Genomic DNA, 22,655 nt, shown 5'->3' on the forward strand with positions numbered 1-22,655 from the left:
AACCAGTGCTCCCCTACAACAAAGCCCTGCATGATGTCTTTTTGAGTGCTTGGGCTAAGCTTAATAAAGGCACCCCAGTTGATCGGGATATATCCCACAGGCACCGTCCTGCCCCTGGAGACCCACCATGTTTGATCAAGCTTCCATCACATTGCAGTTTGGTGGCACAAGCTGCATTGGCTTGCCCTGATGAACAGTCCCTCCCACATGTTCCTCCTGATAAGAGTCCAGGAGTCTAGATATCTGCGTAGGCATATTTTTGCCTCAACCAGTTCTGCGTTCTGTGAGCACGTCCTGTGTTCTTGGACATTTTTGTAGTTTCATGTGGGACTGTTTAGCGAATATTTTACCTTCCTGATGATGTCAGGAGCACTCTTACTTCCTGCGCCCTAAGGTAACCATAAATCGTGCCCCGCCATGTACAGTTTTTTATTTATTTTTTATTTGACTGCTAATGCTTCATTTATATTTTTAATAATGTTATAGAAGTCGTCTTGAGTACTGTAATGTCTGAGGTAATTAGCAGTGTATGGCGAGGGCGCAAGTTATAGTTACCTTAGTGCGCGATTCTTGAAATATCTCTAACTGCTGAATTCTCTGGCTTTGTGCGAGTACATTCAAAACCTAACTGTAATGTCCCTGTAACCTTTGGTTTTTCAGTGAATTTCTAAGGTTTTTTTAAATTAAATTTCCTAACTATAATGTTCTGTAACTTTTGTTTTTTTCAGTGAATTTCTACGTTTTTTTTTTTTAAGTAAAGTAATTTTTGTTACTATGGGGGTCATTTCGACCTCGGCGGTCTTTTGACAAGACTGCCGAGGGACCGCCGTGCTGAAGACCGCCAGTGGTGGCGGTTTTCCGCTCGGCGTATTATGACTGCTGGCAGCCCTCCGTCCTTTTCCGGACGGAGAGCCGCCAGCAGCCATACTGGCGGGCGGCGGGGAAGTGGAGGTTGCTCCACCTCCACCACCACGTCAACAGAACACCGCCCACCGAATCACGTTCTATGATTCGGCGTGGCGGTGTTCTGTTGACGGTGTGGTGGCGGCGGAGCAGCGCCCATGGATCCCGTCCCCTCCCGGAAGATCAACGGACAAGGTAAGTTGATCGTCCGTTAGGGGAGGGGGTGGGGGGGTGTTGTGTGATGTGTGGGTGCATGAGGGTGTGCGTGTGAGTATGTAGAGGGGATGTGTGAGTGCATGTAATCATGCAGGGGTGACCCCTATCAGTGCCAGGGACGGAATTCCCTGGCACTGATACTGCTTACCGCCATGGATTTCATGGCGGTTCCAAACCCCATGAAATCCATGGTGGTAAGCCGGGTCATGATACCGCTGGCGGTCTTGTGACGGCCGCCGGGCTGGAGACCCAAGTCTCCAGCCCAGCGATCTGATCGGAGAAGTAGCGGATGACCATGGTGGTAACCGCCATGGTCATAATTACAATTTTTTTACCGCCAGCCTGTTGGCGGTAAACCCACCACTTCTCCGTCAACTGCCAGGGTCGATATGACCCCCTATATGTTAATATAACCACCACCGCACACTGCCTTTGGCGACTGTGCGCAGCAGGGGTTGGCCGCAGGGCCTGGCATGCAGCCAGCCCCTATAACAACCCAGCCCTGCACGGTCCAGTCCACCCCGCTCCAATACAATATAATCCACCTCCTCCAGTCGAATCCACCACTCCAATCCAGAACTATTCACCCCAATCCAATCCACCACATCCCTATCCAATCCACCCCAATCCAATCCACCCCAATCCAATCCACCACACTCCATCCACTTCACCTCACCCTAATCCACCCCACTCAGTCCAATCCATCACACTCAATGCAGTCCACTACACACCAGTCCACTACACTCTAAACCATCCCACCCCAACCCGATCCACCCACTCTAGTCCACCCCTCTCCAATCCATCCCACCTCACTCAAGTCCAATTCACCCCATGCCAATCCACCTCACCTCAGTGAAATCCACCCCACTCCAGTCCACCCCCACTCAATCCAGCCCACCCTAATCCAACCCACCCCACCTCCTCCAGTTCAACGCACCCCAATCCACCCAGTTTCACCCCACTCTACTCCAATTCACCCCACTCTACCCTAATCCAATCAACTCCCACCCCATCCCAGTTCTGTCCACCACACTCCAGTCCAATCCATCCAACCCACTCCAGTCCACCCCTCTCCAATCCAATCCACCTCAAACAAATCCACCCTACCCCAATCCACCCCCACCCCAGTCCTCCCCACTCTAATCCAAACCACCTCAATGTAGTTCTCCCCGCTCCAATCAATTCCAATCCAATCCATCCGAGTCCAATACACCCACGCCAATCCAATCCATCCCTCTGCCGCCCGCCACACCCCAATCTACCCCACCCATTTCAATCCACCCCACTCCAGTCCTCTGTAATCCATTCCACCCCAATCCACCCCCTCACACCAATCCACCACACTGTATCCCAGTCCAATCCACCCCCCAGTTCAGTACACCCAACGCTAATTCAATCCATCCAGCCCACCCCAAATCTATCCCAATTCAATCCACCCCATCCTATTTCAGTCCACCCCAGTCCATCCTGCCCCACTCCAGTCCATCCTGCCCCACTCCAGTCCATCCTACTCCACTCCAGTCCATCCTACTCCAATTCAGTCCACCCCACCCCACTCCAATCCAGTCAATCCAATCCACTCCAGCCCACCACCATCACTCCAATTCAAACCACCCACTCCAATCCAATGCAATCCACCCCAATTGAATCCTCTTCAATCCAGTCCACCTCACCCCATTTAAATCCACTCCACTCCACTCCAATCCACCCCACTCATACCACTCCACTCTACCCCAGTCCAATGCACTCTACTGCAGTCCACCCCAACACCTCAATCTACTCCAACCCACTCCACCCTATTCCACCCCGCTCTAGGACATGCTCTGCCACTGAGCTCGACTCCACTCTACAACACTCTACTCCCCCCACTGCACTCTGACACTCCACGTCACTAACTTTTAGCCATGATGAGCAGCAGTCACACTGGTGTACAACATGGCAAAATACAAATAGCTCTTGTGTAGACGAGACCTATTGGCTTTAACAATGATTGTTTAATCTTTTGTGCAGCATATGCACCAAGACATAAATGACTATTGCTGTTGCCCCATTGAGAGTTACAGATGTCCAAATTTAAAAATGCTCTGGAGACACTTACGTTTCCCACACATTGAGATGGTGACCACCATGGCCAGTTACCATGCGGTAGATGATTGCCATTTGATGGTTATTACTGTGGTACCCTTCTAAAATGTTGGTATTTTTTACTACTGAACTGATGTTTTTTGTGTTGTACCCATTATAAACGTTTTCATTCGGTATGTTCGTTGCCCACAATGTTAATTCTTTGTCGGATCTTCTATTCTAGGACTGGCAAACATACACACAGAATTGCAGATCTATTACCAAACACTTCCCTTAAAAATAAGTCAGACCTTTTGAGTTTGCTTATGCTTCCATAATAACAAGGGTCCCTTAATAAATGTTGCCACACTGAAGGCATTTGAGGCTTCAACACAGTTTTTTCTTTCCTCTAAAACTTAAGTCTTTGACTTTCCCAGAACATTACAGGGAGTGCAGAATTATTAGGCAAATGAGTATTTTGACCACATCATCCTCATTATGCATGTTGTCTTACTCCAAGCTGTATAGGCTCGAAAGCCTACTACCAATTAAGCATATTAGGTGATGTGCATCTCTGTAATGAGAAGGGGTGTGGTCTAATGACATCAACACCCTATATCAGGTGTGCATAATTATTAGGCAACTTCCTTTCCTTTGGCAAAATGGGTCAAAAGAAGGACTTGACAGGCTCAGAAAAGTCAAAAATAGTGAGATATCTTGCAGAGGGATGCAGCACTCTTAAAATTGCAAAGCTTCTGAAGCGTGATCATCGAACAATCAAGCGTTTCATTCAAAATAGTCAACAGGGTCGCAAGAAGCGTGTGGAAAAACCAAGGCGCAAAATAACTGCCTATGAACTGAGAAAAGTCAAGCGTGCAGCTGCCACGATGCCACTTGCCACCAGTTTGGCCATATTTCAGAGCTGCAACATCACTGGAGTGCCCAAAAGCACAAGGTGTGCAATACTCAGAGACATGGCCAAGGTAAGAAAGGCTGAAAGACGACCACCACTGAACAAGACACACAAGCTGAAACGTCAAGACTGGGTCAAGAAATATCTCAAGACTGATTTTTCTAAGGTTTTATGGACTGATGAAATGAGAGTGAGTCTTGATGGGCCAGATGGATGGGCCCGTGGCTGGATTGGTAAAGGGCAGAGAGCTCCAGTCCGACTCAGACGCCAGCAAGGTGGAGGTGGAGTACTGGTTTGGGCTGGTATCATCAAAGATGAGCTTGTGGGGCCTTTTCGGGTTGAGGATGGAGTCAAGCTCAACTCCCAGTCCTACTGCCAGTTCCTGGAAGACACCTTCTTCAAGCAGTGGTACAGGAAGAAGTCTGCATCCTTCAAGAAAAACATGATTTTCATGCAGGGCAATGCTCCATCACACGCGTCCAAGTACTCCACAGCGTGGCTAGCAAGAAAGGGTATAAAAGAAGGAAATCTAATGGCATGGCCTCCTTGTTCACCTGATCTGAACCCCATTGAGAACCTGTGGTCCATCATCAAATGTGAGATTTACAAGGAGGGAAAACAGTACACCTCTCTGAACATTGTCTGGGAGGCTGTGGTTGCTGCTGCACGCAATGTTGATGGTGAACAGATCAAAACACTGACAGAATCCATGGATGGCAGGCTTTTGAGTGTCCTTGCAAAGAAAGGTGGCTATATTGGTCACTGATTTGTTTTTGTTTTGTTTTTGAATGTCAGAAATGTATATTTGTGAATGTTGAGATGTTATATTGGTTTCACTGGTAATAATAAATAATTGAAATGGGTATATATTTTTTTTTTGTTGAGTTGCCTAATAATTATGCACAGTAATAGTCACCTGCACACACAGATATGCCCCTAACATAGCTAAAACTAAAAACAAACTAAAAACTACTTCCAAAAATATTCAGCTTTGATATTAATGAGTTTTTTGGGTTCATTGAGAACATGGTTGTTGTTCAATAATAAAATTAATCCTCAAAAATACAACTTGCCTAATAATTCTGCACTCCCTGTAGTGGCAAGCGATGAAGATTAGTAGGCTGATAATTTATTGTCTTCAGATATGTTGGTACAGTGGGGCGAAGCTTGCGCTTCCCATGAATAGGCATGCCAAATCTTAAGTTATCATGTGCCCATCTTTAGGTATAGAACCACCATAAAATGTAAAAAAAAAAAAAATACAGAACACGGACAGATTAATTTGAGAACTTTAGCTTCTGGCTGCGATTCTAGGGGCCTTACATGTTCTTCGAATTCTTCCCAGTATGATTGAACAAGCAGTTCCCTAGATTTCCTACTCTTGGCAGCCAGACGTTTGACTCAAGCTCCTGATCAAATGGTACAAGAGACTAATCATACGTCGTATTGAGCTTGAAGTAACATTTCCTTGCAGCTTCAAGAAATGTAGTTATTCCCTAAAAATAAATGCAAGTAAAGGAGACATTGAGCAAACAGTAGGTAAGGCCACAAAAGGATGTAAAACATAAAACACGTTGCAATGGAAGCGTAACACACTGTTGGTCGGAAGAAACATTCACTTTCTCATGAAGATTTTACCCTTTTATAGAACAATCATAGACTTACCAAAATGCACGTACTTTTAAGGGAAATTTTACTTATTGCTTATGGAATGAGTCAAGTAACATCTAGAAGCAGTGTTGAAAAACAATCTAACAAGCATTTGCAATGGCAGTCAGTCTCGGCAGTTTGAGAGCTATGTCATTGTCTTTTAGCCATTTGTTATGGAGTGGACACTGCAGGTCTTCTTTAACAGACGTTTTTTGTCCCGTAATTAATGAGAAAAAGGGCCAAACCTTATACACCTAGGTACACACAGCCAATTAATTAAGAGGAAACATATTCTTATTTGGCCTGTGGCAGTGCGGTGATCTTGTATTCGTTCAGTAGAAGTCTTGCCATTGGATTGACTAGAAAGCTTTTATCAGATGGCTTAATCGGCTATAGGTGGAGACTGTATTGTGGCTTTGGAATGGTTGGAGAAACACTTTCAAGTAAATCATTGGTTGTGGGGCCCTGATAGTCAGCGTGCTCAATGCACACTTTTTAGCATCTGCACGCCCCCTCTGATGTCTCTAGTCATACTTCAGTAATCCCAGTACAAAGATGCTTCCATTGTATCTATTCATCTGTCAGTCATTAAGACAGCAGTCGACGGTGCAGTTAAAATAGTGTGTGAGGAATGAGCACTGTGATAAGGCACTCTTACTTTTTTTATTGGACTCTGCCATGCAGCAGCTTCTATTGCGCAAACTACAGTCAAGAGCCACCCGTTCAGTATCAGCGTCATGAGCGCATGATGTCAAGCAAACCAAGCAACTAACTTTTCTACCGCTCTTGCTGAACACACAGTGGCTAGGTCCATTAGAGAACTGACCCTTAGCTGTGATGCTTTATTCATGAGACAATTACGCCACATTCTCTTCTGTGTGTCATGCATAGTTACATCAACGGCCGGAGAGCTAGAGGGTTTTTCTTGAAACTTAAGGCTACAACTACATATGTGGAGGTGCAGATACCTGAGGTGGCTCTGGAATTTACGTGAGTTTGCAAGCAGTCAAGTGGTTGGAAGAACTGGAAATGATGTAAGAAAAACAGAAATAGTAAAAGGAAACCGGGTTCGAGTTTCTGCATCGGCACATCGTGTGATCTTAGGTAAATCACATAATTTCCCAGTTAAAACAAAAATTAACATTCTGTTCCTAAACGAATGTTGTTGAAAGAATGCTACGGCATAGTAAATGTGCGAAGAGGCTAATTAAAAGTAAAAGTACTAGAAGCAGGACAGGGAGGTCAGAGCGAGTGAACTGAAAACACAAGCACTCGTATGGAGTGCTCCGAGGCAATTGAAAAAGTAGTTCATAAAATGGGAACCGTAGATGTTTTTTAAGTACTTGGTCCCTGATCTGGGGGAGGACGTAACACAGGAGAGGGCATGATGCAGTCATGCCCTAGACAAATGGGAACAAAGGATTTCAGAGCGATAAGGGAGCGAGCAAATGGAAAGCCTTTGGGCGGGCTGAAGCACAGAGATAGAACACTACACGTCTCTACGAGACAGCGCGCTGACTAGCCAAGGCCTAAAAATGTTGTGTAGTTTACCTTGCCATTAGTTTTGAGTTGTCAGAAAGGCTTCATTTAATTCTATTCAAAGTTTAAGGTTTGTAAATAATTGATTCAGGATACTGCCTTTGATAAGAGTATATCAACATTTACAACTTCTTCCCCATTGAAACAGCTTTTGTGTTCTCTGGTAAAAATACGAGGTTAGTAATCCAAGTAGAACAAATGCAGTACCATTAAAGTGGTCTGATATGTGGTGGCCACTATGCTCTTCCTTGAAATTCATTTTTTTTTTTTTTTGTGAAGGCATACAATCTTAATTTTAGACTGTGGGTTTTCTACAGAGGCATTTACGGGTATGGGAATCCAGCTTAATTGTGGCTTTGGGTCTGGGAACTATAATTATTTTCAAATATGTACACGGCTGATATGCAGCTGCGTCCAGCGCATTGACAAAGTCTTGCTGTCACCCCAAGGTTTCCTGAATGGTAAATTTCTGTCCCCTGCAGTGACTGGTGACACATGAGAGACACCATTTGAAAAAATTATTGTATTGAGCACACCTGACCAACCTCTGTTTTCTTGGGCAATGTTTTTTGTGTAACTTCAGTATTTTGTCATTTGTATCACTAGTCCAAAAACACTAACCCTGTGCCATTGTTAGTAATGTTGATTAAAAACAATCTGATCTAAAATGATTATTTTCTTATAACTAGCATATTGACATGTACTTTGGTTATTTCTTCCTTTTACTCCCAAACCTTCACCATTGCTCTTATTCCATTTGTGTGCCCTGCCAATTTCCCTTTTTCTTCATTATTTCTTGTTCCATGCTACTACATCCCTCTGTTTAATCACTATTTTAGTTTTGCTTTAGACTTCAGTTTTGAAGTGTCCTTGTTAAGGTGTCATGACCACACCAATGGGCTGATGATTGTCCCTTGGTTGAGTGGTAGCATATACCTGCTGTTGCATGCTCCCATCTTAGCTCCCTACCTCAAATCCCCTTGGCTAGGCATCTGTACGAGTAGCCAGTACCAGGAATTCCTTGCTGCTTTTGATACATTATTAATTCACTATACATGTACGCTCTCTTTATATGGCTGCTGATTCCAGTGGCTCTAGCCTTGTGAATATCTAACATTTGGAAAGAATCTCTACTTACTGTTATTATCACTTTTTTATCTATTATTTTCCGTCCATCCTTGGTTTAGGTACCTGTTTTCTTTACCTCTTGTTGAGTGACATGTCTTAACATAACACAATATTTACCTTCTTCAGATGTTACTTAATGCCATCAACTTGACTTTTCTGTCTAGATCAAAGAAAATAATCGATCCTCTGTACCAAATTTGGGATGAATCATGCACTGAAGACCTGCAAGATTTTCAGAATCCAATTGGAAAGGTATTTGGTAGCATTTATTTAGTTACTATTGAATAACAGCACATTTATAGTGATTAGAGGCCAAAATATTTACTAGTATCGAAATTTTGGTACGTATTTCCTGTGCTGTACAGATTTTGAGGAGACTCTAACCCAAACTGCAAGCTCTCTCATGGTATAATGCCAACTGATATTCTTTAGGTGCAAGCAATTGTTTCCCTATTTTAATTACATTCAAGTTCGATTAAAAAAAACTGAAAGACAGAAGTGAACTAGCATTTTTATTAGTTCAGTAGAATGAAATACAGATATAAATATAGGCCAGGCATTCAAATAAAGGCAAAATCCAACCTATGCCAAGCTCCTACTCTCTTTTAGCTATCCTTCTGAGATGCTACAGGAGAAAATAGCATGCTTTTGTCTCCCTATTACTAGGACAGCAGTGTTGTACATTCCCCAATTCTGCCTACATCTTAGTTCTATTTGTTGAGTACATCTGTTCTTCAAATGAAAATATATTGATGATTCTATGCCCCGACATTAGCATTTGGATATGTGTAGAGTCCTTCCAGTGGTGTGCAGGCTGCAGGAGAGCAGTCAGAAAAGAATGAAAAACAAAAAGGCATTCAACCCTAAGGTTCACCCTCATCGTGATTAAATGAGTATCCTATATGATTGCGTGTCCAGCCTCTGCAGATATTTTTGTTAAGAAAACAAAATCTCAAGAGGCTCTGGTCTGAGGGAAGCTTCAGAACGTGAGTTCACTGTCTGCTGATTGTATTTGGCATCTGGAGCAGACATCTGGTACGTAAGGCCTCCATTTGCTAATATTTTTCCACTTTTAAATAATGGTGCTGTCATCTAAGCTTTGTGATGTCTAACTGAATTGTCCATAGACAGAGATTGGTTAAAAGTCTCCTGGACCATCTTGCTTCCTAGCCAGTTTGACGATTTTGTGGCCCATAGCATCAGTTGGTTATCCAGTGCATGAATGAGCACTTAAAAAAAGGGTAATATTTTTCAGTAAATATTGACAGATCCTGTCGAAGAACGAGGCTCTAGCTTACTCCTGACGAAACTGAGATTGTCTGTCATTTATAAATGCTTACAGAATTTGTGATATGAAATCCCACATTGCATAGCTAAAGTGGAGATTATTAACATACGCTGAACGTGGCATGTAAGAACATTAAGCTTGAATTAGTCTGCGCACGTTTTTTGCGGTTGTGGGCACTATTGGGGTCAAGGAGGAAGCAGCTGCGGTGTCCTTGGATGCCACTAAAGCCTTTGATTCTCTGGCATGGGACTACATGTTTGCGTTGCTCGCTAGAGTGGGACTGAGTGCGCGCTTTGTGAAATTGATCCGATTGCTGTATTCATCCCCCACCGCCAGGTTGCATCTAAATGGGTCTATTTCTGACTCTTCCCGGTTGCCCGCGGAACTCGCCAGGGGTGCCCCCTTACCCCGTTACTTTTTGCCGTGGCCATGGTGCCTCTTGCGGCATGGCTGCGCCAGCACAATAGTGATAAGGGTCTGCCGTTCAGACATCGGTCTATTCTGATATCCATGTATGCTTACGATATTGCACTGTATGTCTGTGAGCCGCGCAATAATCTGGATGTTCTGTTGGATGAAATAGTATGCTTTGGTTCCTTTTCCGGGATTAAGATTAATTGGTCCAAGTCCGTGATGCTGCCTTTATCCGCGGGGGTGGCGAATTTCCCTTTCCGGTACCCAATTGAATGGGCGAATGGTCCTGTTCGGTATTTGGGGGTCTGGCTGAGCTGCGATGTGGAAACCATCTGGTTGGCTAATTATGGCAAGGCACTATCATGATTGGAGGGGAAAGTTGAGGCGTGGCGCTCATTACCACTCTCACTGATAGGTCGTATAGCCATTGCGAAAATGGTGATTTTTCCAAAGTTTCTGTATCTGTTTGTCAACCTCCCACTCCCATTGAGTTTTCTACGACGTCTCCGCTCTGCTCTGATACGGTTGGTTTGGGCCAGTGGGCAACCTCGTATTGCCTGGGAGACGCTGACGTTACCATTTGAGCTGGGTGGCCTTGCAATACTATTATCGTTCTCAGGCGCACTTTGCGTATTACTGGCTGCCGTCGGTCCGTTATCTGCCGCATCCTGTGCCGTAAAGTGATTCAGTGAGTCCGGACAACTTGACCTGTGTCCTGGGTAGTCCCTCCTGGCTTCGAACGCGAGGTGTCGACACGGTGGTGTGCACCGCTCGGGCCTGGATGGCGCTGCTGCGCCACCCTGGGGCGAGCTCTGCCTTTGCTCCTTCGCTGTCTGTTCTTTCGGTTGTGGATCTTGTGATGTTCTGAAGTAGGCAGCTGCGCGACTTAATCCGGAATTCGAGCTTAACTGAGTTGGGGGACTGGTTTGTAAACGGGCGATTGATCTCCCTTGGATAGGCGCTAGAGGATGGACGCGCTACTACGTTGCAACGGCTATACATGTTGCGTGTCTGCGCAATGCTGCAAGCGCGATTCTCTGGACTTACTGGCCCACCGGTGGAGTGTCAAGCATTGGAAGTGCTGTGCCGTGCTCAGACGCCGCGTAAACTTATCACTAAACTATATAATTGTGTGCTGGAGAGGAGGGGTGGCCTAGGTGCATCGGCCAGGGTGCAATGGGAGGTGGACGTGGGTGAACCTATATCCGAGCAGGAGTGGCGAAGAGGCTGTGTGCACATGAGAGCTTTGTCACCCAACTATAGGCTCTGCCTGATACAGTTCAAATTTCTGCACCGCCTATATTATACTCCTAGCGGTCTCTGCTCGATGGGCCTGCGTGCGGATGCATGTTGTGAGCGGTGTTGCGCGCCCAATGCTGGTTTCTTGCATCTTGCATGGGAGTGTGCCGAGGTGCATGCTTTCTGGGTGGAGGTCATGAGGATGATTGAGGAAATGACCGGGTTGGAGTTGTCCTTTTCCCCCGGACTGGCATTGCTTGGATGTGTGGATGAAGTGCAGTGAACTCATAGACAGCTGGTGTGTCTTCTCATGCTGCTAGCTAAGCTTAGAGTGGCGATGTGTTGGGGTGGGGGGTAGGGCCCCTCGTGGATCTGATTGGCTGCGCAATGCCTCTTTTTGTCAGGAGCAGCTGACAATTTTTTGGAAGCTGACACCTAAGGGTTACATGGGATATATGGGCTCCGCTGCACTCCTTCTTGCATGCCTTATAATATGGATGTGTTGACATTGCATGATTGCCTATGTGTATAGGAACTTTGTGCGCCTTCACTCTTCTCTCAGGGAGTGGAAGAGTGACATTGGTCGTTGTATGTGCTCCTGTGCTTTCCCTCTGCCTGCCCTCTTTTCCTTTCATTCGTCCTATTCCCTTGTTTTGTATTCAGTTGTTAGCCCGATGGACTAGTTGTGAACTGCCCTGAGATCAGCCTGTAGCAGCCATGTTTACCTAGCCGAGACTGGGGCCCCTAGTGGTGTGTGGCTAGTCTTGATCGGCACATGGACCAGTGAATTATTTGCATTTTTTATTAACAGGTGGGGCCCAGGGACTGTACGGGGCTTGGAATTGATATTCTTGTGTAATTAGTTCTGCGGGCTGTTCTGCCTCTGTATTGTTGTACGTTGTCTTTCTCTAATATACATTAAATAAATAAACAATCAAAAAAAGCTTGAATTAGTCTGTATAAAGTGATTATATATCTTAAACCTCTCTAGCAATGATGGGTTGTTCCATAGTGGTTGATAGCCGTGCAGGTTTAAGGATTTTATGACATCTGAATTTCTTGCCAGGCAGGAAACCATTGTATTAATAAACTCAGATTTAACCTGTTTTGGGTGTTGTTTTGGATTGGAAAACAGTCATTAAAAATAACATTGGTGGGGTCCATAAGTGAAAAAGTTGTTAATACATCATGTAGTTTTTTGATTACGTGTTTAGCTAGAGCTGTCCGTACCAGAACAGGAGATTACAAAGCTCATATCCTCCCTTTTTCCAAGAGAGGTAGAGGAAACAAAGGCTTGCCTAGGTCTTCGATGGCCCATTTTGTGATTACTGAAATGTATGGCTCTAGCTTTTTGAATTGAGGACAGAATTTAGGTGATTGAGCCATTTAATCAAATTGGTATGTCCAAATAATGTATTGAGGCGCTGCTGACATTTGTTGAAAAGATGACTTGCTTCTTTCAAAATGGGTGTGTAGTTGGTGGATCTCAGGTTATCTTACTTAGTTGTTAGTAACATCCTCCAACCCTCAGCTGTTTCATCTTTGAAACCAAATATCCATCATACAGGGCAGTTGGCGTATTGTCAAAATCTTTGTTTTATCTTTATTTAGTTTGTAGCCCAAGGGTATATTGCCCTGGGGACGAAGAGATATAACACAACACCATCGATAGTTACCACCACCGCCAGGGCATGAGACATCTTTTGTTCACTTAAAAATGGCTAATGGAAATCTATACTGGTGCTTAATGCCCCAAACACATGACCAATCCATGTGGGCAAATGCCTTTTTGGCATCGAGGGATATGAAGTACATTGGCAAATGCCTTTTTTGCATCAAGGAATATGAAGTACATTGGTAGTTGTCCTGCCTCTGTCCAGTCAGATAGTACCACTGCAAGGTTAATGTAGTATTTGTGCTGCCAAGGAGTCACTGATGTCACAATGTGATTATTGTGTTGATTCTCTGAGATAGAATTGGAGTGTTTGTTTTGTAATCTGCATATGAGTGAAATGGGGCAATAAGAATCTGATAGAGACTTCTAGCCGCAGATTCCTTACCTTTAACTTTTCCAGGGATCAGACTGGATCCAGAAGTTTTTTAGTGAGCAATACCCCTGCGTGAATGTAAGTGCTTTTGATCGGCTCTGCGCATCGACATCTGCGCCGGAAGTGACAATCAGTTATTTTCTTTCCATGCCAGTTAACACTGATCTGGAGAAGAACTACCCCGCTGTCATCTTTTGACAGGCTTTTTCACCATTTCCTTTTTGAGGACATTTTCCTCCTGGTGTGTCGAGGATGTCTTTGAGGAAGACAGGGTTTAAACCGAATGGTGCCTGTCATCGCGCCATGTCGACTACAGATCCACACCTCATGTGTCTGTGGTGTCTCGAGCACATGGCACCCATGGCTTTGAGGGAGCGGTCCCTAAGCTGCTAGCAGCCCGGCAGGAGACACCCCATTGAGTGGCTCCTAGGAGATCTCAGTCCAGAGGGGAAGGTCGCGGGACCGCTCCAGGAGCCTTATGACCTCTTCTTCTCACTCCAAGTCATTGGGTCATTCGAGAAATAGGCATAAGAAATCAAAGCATGCTTAGACTTCTACTCATCCGTCAGCCAGGCGATGACGAAACATCGGTGATCGAGGCACGGTTCTGTGGAGCCATCGCCAGGTTCGACTTCGCTCCTTCCCACTTTTCTGTGAGCCAGAGTGGCCTTCCCAACGCCAATGCTTTCAACACCAGCCCCAATTGGATCCCTGAATCCGACATAGAGCTGGAATGGAGTCAACTGACACAGATTCTGGCGCCGACAGGACCCATGTGTCCAAGGTCGGTGCCTTAGCCCTATTCTGAAGGTTTAGGCCTTGGGGAAAAATGGGAGGGGGGCCACTGGATCATTTAGAATACCAGTTAGAAGGCCAAAGCATGGACTGGTGTGAGGAACTTGGTGATAACAGTGGACTTTATACGTTTCCAGATGCTGGCATTCTTTCTCCTCCTACTGTGGCTACAGAGAAAGGAGCAACACATACTATCATGGTGAAGAGGGCAGCTGAGGTCTTGGCCATCCAGTTGAGCTCAGTGGCAGTCAAGACAAACATTTGATGAAAGAGCTACAGCTGGGAGTTCCTCTTCCTGACCCCTGCTCCCTTTCAGGCAGAGAACCAGGCCATTGTCTCTCAAGTGGTTAAGGACGGGCAAGATGCTGCGAACTTCACCATTAGCTATTTTTTAGACTTGACCGACTCGCTGGGCAGAGTGGTTTCTTCGAAGGTGGTACTTCTGCTGAAACATCTGTCTTTTTAGGGGCTGTCGAAGCTTCCTTGTGTCCATGCCCTTTGATGGCAGTTGTCTCTTCAGAGACAAGGCCGACTCAGTGCTGGAGCGCTTTAAGGACTCGTGAGCTACAACCAAGTCCTTGGGCCTCTCAGCTGCCCTGCGTCACCCCCAGTCTGCCTCTCGCTCTTTTCATGGCCACAGACAAGGCTTTCAAACCTTATCCCAGCCACCATCCTGCGCAAGCTGCCCAGCCTCTGTGTGGACAAAGGTGCGGTTAATACTAACCCAGTGTTTCAGGTAACCAAAGGTCTGCTACAGCCACCATCCCTCCTACCCCCCGAAAGCCGCAGCCTCTAATGCCTCCTAGCATTGCCCTACAAGATAATAAACGTCCACTTGGTGGCAGAATCAGCCATCATCTCCACCACTGGCAGACCATAACATCGGGCAGGTGGGTCTTGCATATCATTTGGAGGGGCTACTCCCTTCCCTTCAAATCCTTCCCTCCACCTATACCTTCATCTCATGATATCCTGACAGAGGATCATTTGTCCTTGCTCCGCGAGGAGGTCAAGGCTCTTTTGTTCAAGGGGACCATAGAGAGGGTTTCCATGTCAGAAGTAGGCAGTGTTTGTTATTCCCACTTGAAGGAAAGCACTCTTTTTGCATTGTTTGCCCCACTTTTGTGCCTGCTATCTGATGTAATTTCGACTGAAAATGTCCTGGATTCCTCCTAACCAGGCCCCCTGTGCCAGATCTCTTTCCCAAAACTGCCCAGTAGTTTCCCTAAATCCCAGAACCTTTAGCCCCCTCTGTAAGCCCCTAGTAAATGGTCCCCCTGGTACCAAGGGTCTGGGGTATTAAAGAGAGTCCCTAAGGGCTGAAGCATGAATTGTGCCATCCTAAGGGACCCATCAAGCACATGACGGGTTACCATTGCAAGCTGCATTTCTTGGTGCAGACAAAAGTGAAAACACAGCCTGTGTGCCATGTCCCTTAACAGTGCATGTCACCCCTCTAGCAGGCCTTACATCCCTAATGCATGGTGCATTATATTACATGTGAGAGCATATCTGCACAAGCAGATATGGCCCTTCTATGTCCTTGTCAATTTTCAAACATAGTAAGTAAACAGGTTAGCCATTTTAAGCTCAGCCACGTTTCTGAAGCCCTAAGGTGAGAGCCAGCACTCTTTGAAGTCAGAAGCAAAAGCTTGCAATAGGGGGAGGTGTTGACACCTCCTCCAGACAGGATAGACGTTTCAGGGTGGGAAGCTTCAAAGGCCTAGCCGCCTTTTTATTGCAACCCGGGTCTCTCCAGATGGCGGAGATGACCAACCACCCTGTCTTGTTTTGAAATGAAATTAGATCTCTAGGGTCAGGGTTATGTCCACTTCCCAACGGAAGTGGTCATAGAGAGGGTGTAGTCACCCTTAAGGAAGGCACCTTTCCTGTGTCTTGATGACTTTATGATTGCACATTTTCCCCAGGCTGTCGGCTTCTATCTCCAGAATATGGTGAACTTTCTGCATTCCCTGAGATTCACTATAAATGTGCCAAAGTGACATCTGAATCCCTCTCAAATGCTCTCTTTCATCTGAGCTGTTCTGGACACAGTGCATTTTCGGGCTTATCCTCCAGAGCAGCGAGTCCAGAATATTCAGGTTATGATACCATTGTTTTGGCCTCTATCCTGGGCTTTGGTGACGCACTCTGAGGCTGCTGGGCTTCATGGCCTCCGGCATCCTGCTAGTAAATCATGCCAGATGGCATATGCAGGCCCTGCAGTAGGATCTGAACTTCCAGTGGGTGCAGCATCAGAGAAATGTCTCCGATTTGGTCCAGATCTCGGAGGGAACTGAAAAAGACCTGCAGTGGTGATTACAAACCGCGCTTTGGTCCTGTCCCCAACCAGACCTCACAGTAGGTACAGATGTGTCACTTCTGAGATGGGATGGCTGTAGGAAAGCAGCACCTTTCTGGAATAGTTACCCCAAATTTTTGCCTAGTGTCAGTGTTTAGACTGTAGTACCCTGGGATCCTGCTAACCAGGACCACAGTGTCAGTGCTCTATCCCCTAAATTTAGTTGTAAGGTAGCTTTTACACCGCCCAGGTGGCAAGCTGGTGCACCCATGTAAGTCCCAAGTATATTGTACTTGGGGATTCAAGGCATTGGTATAACAGGGGTCCCCTATCGGCTACAGCATGTTTTGTGCCACACATGAAGGCCCATGTAAACTGTGACTACAGGCCTTCCATTGCAGCCTGCGTGAAATCGTGCATGCACCTTTCACCCCAGATATAAGAATTGGCTTATTTCATGGTCACTGCACTCTGACCCTGTAAGTCACCCTGACCCCTAGGGTAGGCCCTTCAGCTCAAGGGCAGGGTGCATGGTTCTAAGTGTGAAGGTACCCCTGCATGACCAGAGGTGCCCCTACAAACCCCAGACTTCAATTCCTGGGCTTTGGAAGTGTAGAGAAGCTATCTTAAGGTATGTAGTGGACACTGGTTAACACTAGTTGTCCAACTACATAATGACTTCACCGAACATATGCATGTTTGGTATCAAACATGTTGGAATCATGCAACTACACCGATTCCAGTGCTAGTTGCATAACACCATGTACTCTGGGGGTTCCCTGGGGGATCCCTCAAAGTCTTACTGTACAGCCTTGCAGGTTCTGCATGCCAGCCAATGCTGCTGCTGACCCCAGACACTGTTCTGCCCTCCTGCTGCAAAGCCTAACTCAGGCAAGGTAAGGCAGGACAAAGGATTCCCTTTAGAAGAGAGGTGTGACCACCTCTCCGTTAGAAATAGGTGTCACTTGGCTGGGGTGGGGGTGCCTTATGAGAGCCACAAGACTGCTTTGAAGGGCACATTTGGTGCCCTTTTTGCATAAACCAGTTTGCTACAGTACAGGAACTTCCAGCTCCTGCTCTGGCGCAAAACCACACAAAGGACAGGAGAGTGACCACCACCCTATCCAGCTCCTCCCCTTGGGAGGTGCTCAGAGCTCTGCCAGGTGGCCACTTGATTCTGCCATCTTGGAAATAAAATGAACAGAGACCCCTGGGAGCATCGGACTGGTTAGTCCAGCTGGGTGACGTCCCTGACCCCCCTGATATGGTGGGTCCCTGCAGAATGTGTCCAACCCCCTTCCTGGGTTACTTAAGGATGTCCCCGAGGGTGGGACCCCAGATTCATCTGCAAGACTTCAAGATCCGTCTTTAAGTCTTCTCTGCAAGACACTTCTGCAACCTGGACTCCGGAACCGATGATGTTCTCCCCTGGAGCTAAGTGCAAGAGTGTAACCAGTAGTAGGACTCCTACTGTAACTTTGTGTTCGATGGCATGTGTGGCTGTAGATACACATGCTCTGCATTCTTCTTCCATCTAGTGTTGGGTCTCGATGTGTACAAGTTGGTTTTCTTCAAACAAGTCGTCGGAATCATGAGGTAAAGTGACCCCTCCTCTTGGTGATACTGCGCTTGGGCATCAACTCCATTATTAGTTTGTTTTCTCTCTGCCATCGGGTTCGGACTTCTTCTTCGGTGCTCGGTTTGAGACCATTTCGGTTTCCCTTCTGACCAACTTAGTCTGTATTGTTTTTGCTCGAGTTTAATTGATATACTGCAAAGAAACATACGGTTTTGACCAAAAATAAGGCTACTGGGTCACGACTTCCATCAGGCCATGGTCGGCACTGAACAGTTGCCAAGGATGCCTGTCCTTTCGGCTCGGCATCTAAGGCTAAGCTTAAAGACTCCACCCACAAACTGGCTTTGATGGTTTCAGCATCGAACCAACCTAAGCTGCCTTCGGTCCCGACAAAAACAGCATAGACCATTTTGGCACCAAAACTCAAAAAAGCCCTGTTCCTCATTGAAAGTTTCACCATTCGAATCGATAATAAATATTTCGGTCCCATTGCCTATTTCACAAACTATGACGGAGAAGCTTGATCCAAATCACAAGACTATCCATATTCAACCAAATACTGGCTGGATTGTTACAAAACCATCTCACTGTAAACGCCAGACTTCATTTGAGGAGGTTATTGATACACAGCGACTTCCTCAGGAGAAAAATAAAAAGGACATCGCCACTAGTCTAATACCTCCACCTTTATCACCCTCTCCTCCATCTCTAACTCCTTCACCACACCAGTCACACTAAGAAGCAGAAGATTTAATAGAGGGAACTCTATTAGGATCTCCACAATCTTATATAGAAGATAACGGGAGGGATGATGACACAGTGCAGCCACTGTTAGACCCTTGGGACCCATATGACATTGACCCACCACGGGATCCAGATCCAGATTTATACCCAGAGAAATGATCTCCACCAGATGACACGACATCCTTCAATGAGTTGGTAGCCAGGGTAGCTGCATATCACCAGGTCCCATTACATAAAGACCCTTTAGAAGATGACTTCTTATTTGAAACTCTTTCTTACACCAGTAGGGCATCTCAATACCTGCCCATGTTAAAGGGTATGACACGGCATGCGGTCATAATTTTTAAAGAGCCTGTCTGCTTTTGAGTAATTACAACTAGGGTTGAAAAAAATATATAAACCAGCTCCTTCAGATCCTGCTTACATTAGAGGACACATTTCTCCAGATTTTCTAATAGATTCCAGTGCTTGCAAACAAGCTAAATGTCAAACATCTGGGGATGCACCTCCTCCAGACAAGGAATCTAAACTTACTGATGCATCAGGCAAAAGGGTGGGTGTTCCAGCAGCCAACCACTGGACAATTGCCAACACACAAGGACTGTTGGCAAGATATGATAGAGCCCACTGGGATGAGATGTAAGATCACATTCAACATCTCCCAAAGTCCCAAAGAGTTTAAAAAGAAAGGACAGCAACTTGTACAGCATGGCAAGTTAATATCTAATAACTCTTATCTCTAAGTGCCTTTGATGCGACAGATACAGTTGCAAGGGGGATTTTTTTTTTTTTTTTTTTACAACGTCATGCATGGTTGCGTATATCAGGGTGCAACAAACACTCCTCAGCTCCCATTTTCAGGAACACCTTTTTGATCCAGAGGTAGACCATGCACTAGAAAAAATGAAAAAAGACGTTGCAAGATCTATGGTGGCCCTTCAAACGTCCGGTAGCCGAGGCTCCTTTCGCAAACCTTCCTTCGAACAAGGCAATTGGCAACAACATCAGAATCCTCTACCTTTTTCAGGCAAGAAAACTCGCCATCTCCTTCTAGAGGTTTTTACAGAGTATCCTATAGGGGAAACAATTCCAAGGGTCGAGCAAAAGGTGCCCTCCACACGTGCCACCCTTTCCACCTCTAAGCACTGACTCTCCTCATTCCTCCCGATCACGCAACACCTGACAGGGGAAGTCTGCAACAATTGTTTTCCCAATTGGCAAAACATAACAGCAGACCAGTGGGTGTTAAATGTTATCCAACATAGTTATTGCCTGGTGCACATCACCACAGCTCCAAACATACCACCCAGAAAGCACAAACTCTCCTTGGAACATTTACAATTTTTAAATCAAGAAGTAAGGCTCTCCTTCAGAAAGGAGCAATAGAGTTCGTTACCAACCGTCAAAAGGAACAGAAGTATATTCTCTCTATGTTCACATTCCAAAAAAAGATCGCTTGCGTCGGCCAATTCTAGATCTCAGACCACTAAATTGTTACATCCTGTCAGAACACTTTCATATGGTCACACTACAAGATGTAATACCATTATTACAACAAGGAAGACCCCATGTCTGCTTTAGATCTAAATGATGGTTATTTCTACATCCCAATTCATTCAGCACACAGAAAATGTCTCAGGTTTGACGTACAAGGTAGGCATTACAAGTTCAAGGTACTCCCGTTCAGAGTAACAACTGTACCTTGTGCCTTCACAGAATGCCTCGCTGTGCATCTAGGTAGACAAAGCATTCATGTCTTGACGATTGGCTTATCAAGGCAGTTCACTTCACAAATGTCTTCTGCATACAGAGATAACCCTTCATCTTCTTCACCAGTTAGGGTTTACCATCGATATACAAAAATCCCACCTTCAGCCATCTCAGATACAGCCCTTTCTAGGAGCTTCTAAACACTCACTTAGGGTTGACCTACCCCAACCAAAGCAGGAGTCAGAATATAACAACTCTGCTAAGTCAAGTATCCCCCACAATCAGCACATTCCAGTATGAACAGTTCAGAGAATTCTAGGGATGATGGCATCTTGTATTGCAATAGTGCCATATGCTTGCTTATCCATGTGTCCTCTGCAGGAGTGTCTGGTGACTCAGTAGTCTCAAGCATTGAGTCCATTACACGATCTAGTGTTGATAGACACCCGCACATAGTTCCCTTTGCATTGGTGGAATACACAAAATTTGACAAAAGGGCGGCCATTTCTAGACTCTGTTCCCTAGATCATTTTCACAGCCGACACATCACTGAAAGGTTGGGGTGCAAGGTTGGGGTGCTCATCTACACAATCTCTTAGTATCAGTATTGTGGGACACCAAACATCATGCTTTACACACAAATTACTTGGAACTTCAAGCCATTATCTAGCACTGAAAGCATTTCTGATTCATCCGCAAGGCAAGACTGTTCTAGTCCAGATGGACAATACAACAGCCATGTTTTATATGCAGAAATGGTGAAGGTGACACTCTCTACAGTTGTCTCGACTAGCTCAGACAATCTGGCTTTAGGCAATTTGCATTCGCATTCAGTTGTTAGCAGAACACCTCCCAGTGACAGACAACAATCTTGCAGATCCACTCAGCAGGATGTGGCAACAAATCCACGAATCGGAGCTCCACCTTCAAGTCCCACAAAAATATTTCCATTGGTGGGGGGGCTTCCACAGATAGTTTCGTTTGCAACAGCAAATAACCCAGAATGCCCAAACTTAGCCTCCAGGCTTCCAAACCCTCTCTCCAAGGGCAATGCTCTGTGGAAGAGTTTGTTAGGGATATTTGCATATGCTTTTCCACCTTTCCATCTCTTTCCCTTTGTGGTGAGGAAACTCGGAGAGTTCATTTGCAGAAAGAGCTTTATACACCTTGGATGTTAAAAGAGCGTTAATGTACTTTGTTGCTAGAACAAAAGACTTTTGTAAACCTAAACAACTCTTTGTGGCTTTCTCACCTCCACATATAGGGAAAGCTATATCTAAAGCAGGTATATCAAGATGGATTATTAAATGTATTCAAACAGTCTATACTAAAGCTAAAATAACTCTATCCATACTTCCTAGAGCACACTCAACTCATAAAATAGGTGCACTCTATCTATTAAATTTTTGGGAAATATAACAATAATTGACATCGGCAGAGAAGCCACATGGTCAAATCTGCACACATTTACTAAACATTATTGTGTTGATGTATAGATGTTTTCGAACAGCAACAAGCAAATGTTGGACAAGTTGTGCTTCGTACTCTTTTTCAAACAACTGCAACACCCATGGGTTAGCCACCGCTTTTGGGATGGCACTGCCTTACATTCTATGCAGAGCATGTGAATCTACAGCCACACGTGCCATCAAACGGATTATGTAAATTATGCTGTAAGCATCTGTTCTTGGCATGTAGTGCTGTAGATACACATGTGCCCGTCCACCTCCTCAGACTCCTGTGGCTGTTGCACTATTTTATTACACGTCATATGCATTGACATCTCTTAATAACACTATATCCACACTCCATTCTCACCCGACTGCAGGAAAACAATCTAACAATGGAGTTCATGCCCATGTGCACTATCACCAAGAGGAGGGTTCACTTTACCTTGTGACTCCGGCAACTTCTTTGAAGAAAAACAACTTGTACACATCCGGACCCAAAACTAGATGGCAGGAGTATGCAGAGCATGTGAATCTACAGCACTATATGCCACGAACAGATGCTTCCAGGGTAAGTAACATAATACTTCCAAGTTATGCAAGACTTCTGCAACCTCTGTGGCCGTGCATCCTTCAGAGATACAAGGACTCTTCCTGCACTTAGGAAAGCAAGAA

General features: G+C 45.4%; 1 protein-coding gene across 3 annotated transcripts in view; it reads left to right on the forward strand.

Annotated features, from left to right (window-relative positions):
• RRN3 (RRN3 homolog, RNA polymerase I transcription factor) overlaps positions 1-22,655 on the forward strand; it is a 418,208-nt gene that overhangs the window by 346,036 nt on the left and 49,517 nt on the right. For all 3 annotated transcript variants that reach the window (XM_069210184.1, XM_069210185.1, XM_069210186.1), the window contains exon 17: positions 8,578-8,665. In XM_069210184.1, coding sequence (XP_069066285.1) covers positions 8,578-8,665 — 88 coding nt within the window. The remainder of the gene's footprint in view (positions 1-8,577; positions 8,666-22,655) is intronic.

Source organism: Pleurodeles waltl, chromosome 10 (assembly GCF_031143425.1).
Source record: "Pleurodeles waltl isolate 20211129_DDA chromosome 10, aPleWal1.hap1.20221129, whole genome shotgun sequence".
NCBI lineage: Eukaryota > Metazoa > Chordata > Amphibia > Caudata > Salamandridae > Pleurodeles > Pleurodeles waltl.